This window comes from Heterocephalus glaber, unplaced genomic scaffold (genome assembly GCF_053883595.1).
Source record: "Heterocephalus glaber isolate CG9 unplaced genomic scaffold, H.glaber_assembly_v1.0 deba00001606, whole genome shotgun sequence".
NCBI classification, from domain to species: Eukaryota; Metazoa; Chordata; class Mammalia; order Rodentia; family Bathyergidae; genus Heterocephalus; species Heterocephalus glaber.
Window position 1 is genome coordinate 17,371,922 of NW_028258377.1, and position 9,726 is coordinate 17,381,647.

The following is a 9,726-nucleotide window of genomic DNA, read 5'->3' on the forward strand; positions in this document are numbered from 1 at the left end:
TCTTGTGCCAAAATATTATTAAATTACTCAAGGTATTAATTATACAAGAATTAAAATTATCCAAGGGCATTTACTAATTATTTTACCATAGTAAGTTTGGTTCGGTTGCTTAATTGCCCAACTCATCAGAGAGTAATTCAGGCTCTAAGAAAAACACTGCCTTAGCTAGGTATGTGGTACACTCCTGTAGTACTAGTTACCTGGGAGACAGGCAGAAGGATCCCCTGAGCCCACAAGTTCAAGGCCAGCCTGGGCAATGTGATGTGGGACCCTGCCTCAGAAGAAAAAGAGAAACAGTATATATTTAAAAATCAACTTCCCTCATGGGTGTAAGCATGTCATCATTGTCAGTATGAAGTCTGGTATTTAAATGACCTTACCCTAAGAAATGAGGCACCAGAAAGGATTCTGAGTGTTGGATCACTGGTGACAAATATTAAGACAGCTTCACCTGCCTGGCACCAGTGAGTGTCGGCAATTATTTGGATGCCCCAGCACCCAGTGAGCAGGACTCATCTGAAAAGCAGCAGCAGAATTGGGTCCTGTCAACAAGAGCTGAGGGCAGAGCTCAGCAGGAGGGCCCTTGCCTGGCAAGCCTGAGACCTTTGGTTTCCTTCTCCACACTGCTAAAAAGAAAGAAAGCAGTTGCTTTACATTAGTGTGAGTTCTCTGTGACATCAATAGATTATTAAACTTAAGCTCCTGTTGACTAGAGAGAGCTCATTTGGACCCTTTGAATAAAAAAGTCAGTGTAAAGGTACCCACGTTGATGATCTTTATTTTTGAACATGTTAACAGTTTTATTCATAATGTTTATTAAAGAGATTACTTTTCAAAAATCTTTGGCACACACCAATTTGATATACTATTTTCTTGAGCTGAGATTTCAATCTCTTTCTCTTTTCCACTTTCTCTCTTTCCATTCTCTGCTTTTCCTTGGCTTTGTCATTGGCAAAGATAGTATATATCTTAAATTCCTTGTAATTAAGCTTTTATTGCAGGAGGAAAAAAAGAAAAATTACTTCAGGAAAGATTTGATATGTTATTATAGATGACAATGGGATTGTAACCCTTATTTAGCAACTTGGAAATGAGGCTGAGTATGTTCCTCAGGTGATCCATCATTCTCAACCTTAGCTCCCACAGGCTTCTCCAACACAGACTTCCCTTTTACACAGGTAGAATCCATTGTCTTCACCATAGCTTCCCTTAGGATTTTGCTCACATGGTCCTGACATGGAATTACTTCCTTTCTTCTTATTCAAATCTATAAACCCTCCCCCCCAGCATCGATTACTGCTATATCATTATATTTCCTTCTCTAAACTTCCATAATTGTGTGTCCACATTACATAATATAGCATTTAGCTAGTCTTTTCATACATCTCTCCAGATTTTCCCTGATCCTAGCTCCATGCAAATTATTTCTCACACCTTCCTCTTCTCCCATCTCTACCACGGGTAATAGAATATTGTCCTCTGCTTTTATTAAGAGACTGTGGGCCAGGGATTTAGCTCAGTGGTTCTGGCACCTGCCTCGAAGGTGCAAGGTCTGAGTTCGATCCCTGGTACCCCCCCAAAAAAGTCTGCCATGGTATATTTGGGATCTACACTTACATGGTCACCTGTGATGTTAAAGTTATGGAAGAACTCTCTGAGTTGCTCTCTTTTAATATTGAAGAGAAATCTGTACATATGGAAGTTGGTTGTACCAATTCTCTGTTCTCCATTTATGTCAAGCAGTCTAAAAACATGACGGGAATGGCAATACATAAATTGTTCTTCCAAATGATTCTGTTTTGAGAGAAATATTTAAGACAGGGATTAGTATTGGTGCTGCTTTCTCAACTTGTTATGTCAAGGCTTGTATGGTTACCAGCCCATTCTCTAGAGAGCTAAAATCACAAAAGCTCAGGGGTGAAAGGGTCCTGTCATCAATGGGTGGAACCCTGCTTGAGCAACTGCATTCAGAGGGAACTTAGGCCCTCTAGAGTAATAAGTTCTGCTAGACAGAACTCTTGTTGCCATAATGCATTTCCTCACATCCATAAAGATCTTGTGAAACATTGTTATAAAATTGGGACCACACGAGGTCTTTTCCTCCAGGAGTGGAAACATGTACATACACACAAAGCCTAGGTGTGGTAAGGAGGAATGCAAAGAAGGCATTTCTGATCTCCATCATTTATCCCCTTCAGAAAATTCTCTGAGCAAGAGGGTCACAGAGGGAGTCAGGCACTTGAAATGATGTGATTCTTTGCAGACCACCAAACAGCATGTGAGGAAGGGCAGGCCAGGAGCCAGCGTGGCCAGGCAGATCTGTTTTCCACAAGGAAAGCAACAAAAGGGTGAAGATAGGTGGGGGCTGCAGTGAGAAGAGGGAGGGTAGAGGTTGAAATTTCCCAACAGGATCCAAAATTAATCTCCCTCCCACTTTTTTTCCTCTTGTTTGTAGTGAAAGGAAAAACATTCCTACCCGAGTGCTGGCCTAGCATGATGGTGGCAGCAGCCAACCCTGCCTCCTGTGCCTCTGATCCTAACTTGGTACTTGCCTGGTGTGACAGCAGTATGCAAACCAACAAGTAGAACTCCTCAAAACCAATTTCACCCACAGCATTCCAGTCCAGCATGTCAAACACCATCCTGATCTGTCTGGACTTCAAGTTAGTCACGTAATGCAGGAAGTGATAGAACAGCACATCTGTGAAGGGGGGAGTCAGGAGATGGTTATTCAGGAGTAGTTCCAAGGTGCAGAACAGCTGGACACTGCATAAACGGTTGTACCGTTGGAAGCTTGTTGACCTGGGAAGAATAATGCTATTTGTTTCTGGTTTCCTCAATGAACCTTCCATGACTCCTTGAGACCTTAAGTGCTTTTCCTTAAGCTGTGTGGGAAAACATGGTCCCTGGAGCTATGCAGAATGAGACAGTGACCCCAGCTACCTGCCCCATGGAGCAGCAGGCATGACCGATGAGAGGCAGGTTGCTGACACAAAACGGCCTAATATACCTGGGGACAAAGAACACTTCCTTGGAGATGCTAATGTTTTACCAGGGCTTTCCCCTTGAGATAATTCAAAACAAGAAAAACTTAAACATCATTCCTCTTCTATAACAGTTTCCACATTCCTCATGCTTATATAAAGCAAATGTATTTGCCAATAAAGAAAGGAGCAAACCTTATTGACCACCTCATGTGTTAGGTCCTTTAAATGCCACATCTTATGAACCGTGAAAACCTTACTGGAAAGGTGGCATCATCCCCCTCAGTAGGCTCACGAGCCACATATTCAGTGGAGTTAAGAAATAGTTTCTAAGCTGGGTGTGGTATTGCACACCTGTAGTCCCAGCACTTGGGAAGATGAAGCAGGAGGATCACCATGAGTTCGAGGCCAGCCACAGCTACATAGTTCAAGACCAGCCAGAACTACATAGCAAGATCCTGTCTCAAAAAAGGCTCACCAACCATTTGGGCAGCTTGTCAAATTACAATTTCTGATTCAGAAAATCAGTGCATAATGATTACATTCATCAGGAGTTGGTACATGTACTTAACACATACATCTTAATTCTTTTTTCATCCCCTTCCCTCCCTTTTGCCAAAGATCTGTCTTGCAAGTCCACATTTCTACAAGCTCTTGAGTGATGTGGCTGCTGCCTCTAAGGTACTCAAAGATCATTTATAGAGTAGGTGGGAGAGTTGGTGTTCAAATGTGGGTAGGTCTGACTCCCCAGCCTCACTTTCCACAGGGAAGCCACATGTTTTCTACATTAGTTAATGCATATTCAATCATATACATTCAGGGGAAAATACGGTAAAGAATGGGGAAGGCTTTTACCTGCCAGTCCACTCACTAATCATTTGTCTCAGGATAGGGTGGAGGAAACAAATGGGCAGCTCATTTCTTTACTGGTGTGTGGCTGTCTATAGGTGTATGTTCACTGGGTATCTAGGGGTTTTCAGGGTAACTGTCTACAAGTGATTTCCCCTTGCCCAGTGGTTACAGAAACTATTTCTTTTTGTTTTTGTTTTTTTGACACAGGGTCTTGCTATATAGTTCAGGCTGGCCTTGAACTCACTATGTAGCTGAGGCTGGCCTTGAACTCATGGTGATACTCCTGCCTCAGCCTCCCGAGTGCTGGGACTACAGGCATGCGCCACTGCACCCAGCTTAGAAACTATTTCTATTTTTTTTAGAAACTATTTCTTGACTCCACTGAATATGTAAAACATCAATGCAATTTGGAGTCCCAACTGAAGCTAGTTTAGGGGACTTCTGATGGGCTCTTGATGTTACTTTGCCATACCCTACCAGGTTTGAGCACCTGGGGCCACCACACCACACACACAGTGCTGTGTGAGCAGTTGCTTCTAGAGAGATGTCTTATGGGGGACTTGGTAGCTACTTAATAAATGGTATTTTGAAGCCAGCTGACCCTGACCCACCCAAATCTCCAAGGCCTGAAGTCACCCCACCCCCAAGGCAAACCTTAGGGCTGCACCTTCACTAGTTTCAGGTCACTCTCCTGTCCCTTGATGACCAGAAACATGAGCACGACTTTACCCCTAGGGTACTGCGTCATCAGGGAGCAATTTCGTTCCTAGGGAGATGGGACTCTTGAGCAAGCATTCCGGTGAGACTGAGAGCAGGGGCTTTGGAGCCAGTGCCCTGGGCACAAGCTCTGTGTTCTTAGAGCTCCATGTGCTGCAGCTGCCTAACCCGGGCCAGGCTGATGGGGAAGACGGGCAACACATGGGGCATGAAAAAACAGGTCTGAAATTGTGAGAAAAGGGTGTCCACTTTTGACTTTACTCTGTTAATGTGTGTGTGCGCGCGCATGTGTACTGGGCATTCCACTGAGCTACACCACCATCCCCTGGGCTCCGTTATTATTTTTCTAGGTGAGAAAATTGAGACTTAAAGAGGATGATGCTATGTTCTTCAATGAACAAGGAATAATGATAGAACCTGGAGCTACCCCAGAGCCTGAAGTCTTATCTTCCCTACTGAACTGCCAGCTCACAGTTGGCAATTTCTCTCTGTGCTTCATCTGGAAGATTAAATACTTGTGGCTGAATGTGGTGACACATGCCTGTAATCTCAGCTACTGAGGCAGGAGGATCATAAGTTCCCATACAGTCAGTTCCAGTCCCCCTCCCCTCAAAACCGGGTGGGCAAGGTTCATGATACTGGGGATGAGCCCAGGACCTTCACAGTGAAGTAGATTCTCAACCCAAAGTTTTTTATTTTTTTTAATTTTGGGACAAAAAATATATATATAATTTCAGACAGGGTCTCACAAAGTCACTAAGTTGCCCAGGCTGGACTCAAACTTATGATCCTCCTGCCCTAGCCTTCCAAGTGCTAGGATTACCGCATGTGCCAGCATGCCTAGTTCACCCCCAACTCTTTTTATATATATACTTTTAAATTTTGAAAACTGGTCATGATGTCACATGCCTGTAATCCCAGCACTCTGGGAGGCTGAGGCAGGAGGATCACCATGATTTCAAGGCCAGCCTGGACTACATAGAGAGACTGTCTCAAAAAAACAAAAAGGGTTGGGAGTGTAGAGAGGTAGTAAAGCAATTGCTTAGCATGCCTAAAGCTCTGAGTTCAATACCCAGTACTACAAATAAATTGATAAAAAATTGTTAGCTAAGCAGTGTCTGTTTCTGCAGGTTTTCCTGTGCATTAGTTACCAACCAGATACTAACCCCAAGGAAACACACAGGGAAGTACTGACCATTCAAGGTGTTTTTGCGATGTACATCAAGAAGGCGAAAATATTCCAACAAGGCCTTCACATTCCTGAAAGATAATAAGCAGTATATTTTGTCCAGATAGAGGTACCACAGAAATGACCCTTCCTTCACTCTCATCTTGGTACACTTTCAGCCAGGCGCCCTGGCAACCTGCAACAGAATAGAGAATTCTGCCTCGGAACCAGAATGCTGGACAAAGTATCTGAGAAGATCCAGCGGGAGTGGAGGTAAAAAGTCAGAGGAAACTCAATAATAAAGGGAAAGTGTTTCCTCTCTTCCCAGTTCTCCAGCTTTGCTGTCCATAGGATTGTCTGTCACTGAAATAATGGTTCTAAGCAAAATCACAGACTCCTTAGACGTGAACAAAGGACATCTGCTCCATAGGGAAACTTCACTGTGTAGCCAGAGTGATTCTTGGAGTATTTATACCCCTCATGCATTTATTAGACAAGACAAAAAAAATAGGAAAATATGAAAGCAGTAAAAAAAAATCATAGTATAAGTCAGTAAAATAAAGCCAAAGAGAAGGAGTTTTTTTAAAGACGAAAATGCAAATCAGTAAATCTGCAAAGCAGTAAACTTGATTAGAATAACTGACTTATTTTTTATAATGGAATATTTCAAAGTTACCAAAAAGTAGAGAGATTAGTATAATAAAGCTTCATATACTCATCACCAAGTGGGACCAACTATCAACTCTGAGCCCATCTTATTTTATTTATATTCACTCCTGTCTGCCATCATCGCTGGGCTATCTTGAAGCAAGTCCCAGATAAAACAGCCCATCTATAAGTATTTATGTATTTCAAAAAGAGGATGACTTTTTTTTTAGCGATGGTACTAGGGGTTGAATGCAGGGCCTTCACACCGAGCTACATCCTTTGCCTTTTATTTTGTTTTTTTATTTTGAGGAAAAAAAGCTGCTAAACTACCCAGACAGGGTTTAGACTTATGATCCTCCTGCCTCAGCCTCCCAGAGTGCTGGGATTACAGGCATGTGCCACAACACCTGGGTGTTTTTTTTTTTTAATTTTTATTTATTTATTTTTTTGGTACTGGGGATTGAACTTGGGTCCTTGCGCTTGAGCAGCAGGTGGTGAAACCACTGAGCTAAATCCCCGGCCCTATTTACTTATTCTTGAGACAATGTCTCATGCATAGTCCAGGCTTGGCTTTGAACTTACTGTGTAGCCAAGTCTGTCCCAAACTCATGATCTTCCTGTTGTAACTGCGCCAGCATGCCTAGCTGATGATTTTTTAAGGTCACCACTTACCATCAGACCTAAAGATAAATGATAATAATTCCTAAATGGGGCTGGGGGTTTAGCTCAGTGGTTTCACCGCACGCTGCACCAAGCACAAGGACCTGAGTTGGATCCCCGGTACCCCCAAAAATAAATAATTCCTAAATGTCATCAAATATTCAGTCAGTATTCACCTTTCCTAGTTATTTCTTAAAAGTCATAATATATGGCTAGTTAAAGTCAGGGACCCAAACAGATATTTATTGTTTACAATGTTTCCTAAACGTCTTTAGTTTTCTCCTTTCTTTTTCATACAGTTAAAGAGTCCAAATTGTCTTGTAGATGAAAACATTCTGGTTTTTCCAGACTTATCCTCAATATGTTAGCATGTTCCTCTGTCTCTTGTATTTTTCCATAAGCTAATAGTTAGATCTAGAATAAGTCTAGTTTTAGGAAAAGATCGATAGAAACAGACAAACTGGGCAGATGCAGTAGTGTACTCCTGTAATCCCAGCTTCTAGGGAAGCTGAGGGAGGAGGATTGCAAGTTCCAGTGCAAGCTGGGCAATTTAGTGAGATAGCTAGACAGACAGACAGACAGACAGACAGCTGGGTATGCAGCTCAGTGCAAGTCCCTGGGTTCAATCTGCAGTTCTGCAAAAACAAGAACAACAAAATAAACTTTTGCAAATATGATAAGGAGGGGAAATTTTAAAAATTAACGGAAGAGTAAACACAAGTAATGTTATGAAGAACATTAAAATACATATAAGAATATTAGGTAAGCAAAGAGGCCCACACCTGCCGCATGACATGACCATCCCATCCACCAGCTCCAAGCCAGCTCTATGCTTTGTTTCCCCATGGTACAGGGCAGCAGAAGTGCAGAGGAGCCAACTGACCTGACACTGGATGAGGACAATGCCCAGGGAGAGAAGGTGAGCCTGGAAAGCCAGCCGCTCCATGGAGAATGTATGGACCTGGCTGGGGACCTCAGAGACTCATGTTACCTTCCCAAAGTGACTGGGTAAGAGGCAGCCACTGGAGACCACCACAGAATGGGGGTGGAGCAGACATAGATGCCCCTGAGAAGTATCAGTGCAGGCTGGGAAGGACGCAGGTCCTGGACTTCATAGGGAACAACCAGATCCCATAAGTCTCAACATTAAGTCCAACAGTCCACTTGAATCCCCACCCCGCTGCCTCCATCCAGCAGAGACCAGAGGGCTGACTGCCTTTCCCATTTACCGCTGTGAGCAAGGACACATCTTGGCTTGGAGGGAAACCAGAATCTGGAGTGAATGGACAGAGAGGGCACTTAAAGAACCCATAGGCCCTAAATCTAGGTGGAGAAAATTGTGACTGGCTGGATTATAAAACTGCAGATTCTGAAAATAAATCACTCACTTAAAAACACAGAGGAATTTTTTCTTTGACTCAATATTTTTTCTAGTTTTTATTATTTTTGTCTCTTTCATTGGGTTTTTGGGGGTAAGAGGGGCTTTTTTTTTTTTTTTTGTACCGGCGATTGAACTCTGGTCCTTATACTTGCAAGGCAGGCACCGGAACCACTGAGCTAAATCCCCGGCCCGCCTGTGACTGTTTTCTAACATATTAATTTCCTTTTACTCATCAATAGGATCCCCGTTGCACTTTTATTTTCTCCTCATATCCCATTGATTAATTTAAAAAATTTTACTTTTTCATCCTCCAGTTCCCCACCCCCTCTACCTTTATTAGTATAACTACTAACCTGTATCAGTCTCTAGATAGCTAGTTAAATTTATGCTATTGTTGTTGAATACTGTTCTATTGGTAGTAGAGGTAAGGCTATTCCATTTAGTAGATATTTACTGTAGATCAATACTGAGTTATCTTAATGTTCATACTATAATTATAGATCTCTTTTCTATGGTTAAGGGTGGTACATTTTGGTCCTTAGGGTTTGTCAAAATTCATTTTGTCTTTAATGCTTAATTGATGCTGATTTTATTACAATAGCCAAGGCGACATAGTTGTTACTATTAATTGGTTTTCTTGGAATGCCAATCTCTGGATTGCCTTGGGGTCATTAACAATATGGTGGCCCATTCCTGGAGAACTGGGTACTGGACCAAACAGGCTGCAACTTCCCATCCCAAGTAAACAAAGATGGTTGGATCCTGGGACAGAGGCAAAGGCCAACAGTTAGCCAGGCTGAGGGGACACCTCTGAAAAGTAGATATTAACTAAAGAGGTCTCCATACTTACAACAAAGCTTTCAGCTAAAATCAACCCACAAGCCTCAATACAAAACAAACAAACAAAAATAGAAACATGAGAAGACATGGCAATAAAATGCCTCCAAAAACTCCCAGTTCCCCCAAGCTGATTCATAGGGCATCAAAGGGAAGGAAACCACACAGTTAAATTATTTTAAATGATATCAGAGGAGATAAAACAGATCAATAAGGCATTTGGCAAACTCAAATAAGATAAAACTAAACAGATAATGGGACAAATAAAATGATCATGGAGGGCCAGGGATTTAGCTCAGTGGTTTCACCGCCTGCTGCGCAAGCACAAGGACCCGAGTTCAATCCCTGGTACCAAAAAAAAAGAAAAATGATCATGGAATCTACAAAAGACACTAATAAAAAGCTAGTAGAGTTAAATAAAATGATGTAAAATATGAATGACCAGTATAGAAAAGACTTATAAAAAAGGCTCTAACAGA

The 9,726-nt window shown here is 42.2% G+C and overlaps 1 protein-coding gene across 1 annotated transcript; it reads right to left on the reverse strand.

The window, feature by feature from the left end:
• Positions 1-752: 752 nt before the first annotated feature.
• Positions 753-5,933, reverse strand: Efcab9 (EF-hand calcium binding domain 9). The gene is made up of 4 exons (XM_004836380.3): positions 5,749-5,933; positions 2,553-2,701; positions 1,618-1,794; positions 753-989 (listed from the first exon to the last, which is right to left on the reverse strand). The coding sequence occupies exons 1-4, from the start codon at positions 5,882-5,884 to the stop codon at positions 801-803; spliced, it is 651 nt and encodes a 216-aa protein (XP_004836437.1). The 5' UTR covers positions 5,885-5,933; the 3' UTR covers positions 753-800.
• Between the last annotated feature and the right edge of the window lie 3,793 nt (positions 5,934-9,726).

Excerpts from the sequence above, each read along its gene's own strand:
- Efcab9 (XM_004836380.3), bottom strand. The coding sequence starts at position 5,884 with ATGAGAGTGAAGGAAGGGTCATTTCTGTGGTACCTCTATCTGGACAAA. Across the intron at positions 1,795-2,552 it reads GCATACTGCTGTCACACCAG|AATCATTTGGAAGAACAATT; the intron begins GCAAGTACCAAG and ends CTCTCAAAACAG. Across the intron at positions 990-1,617 it reads TTAACATCACAGGTGACCAT|CTTAATTACAAGGAATTTAA; the intron begins GTAAGTGTAGAT and ends CTGCAATAAAAG.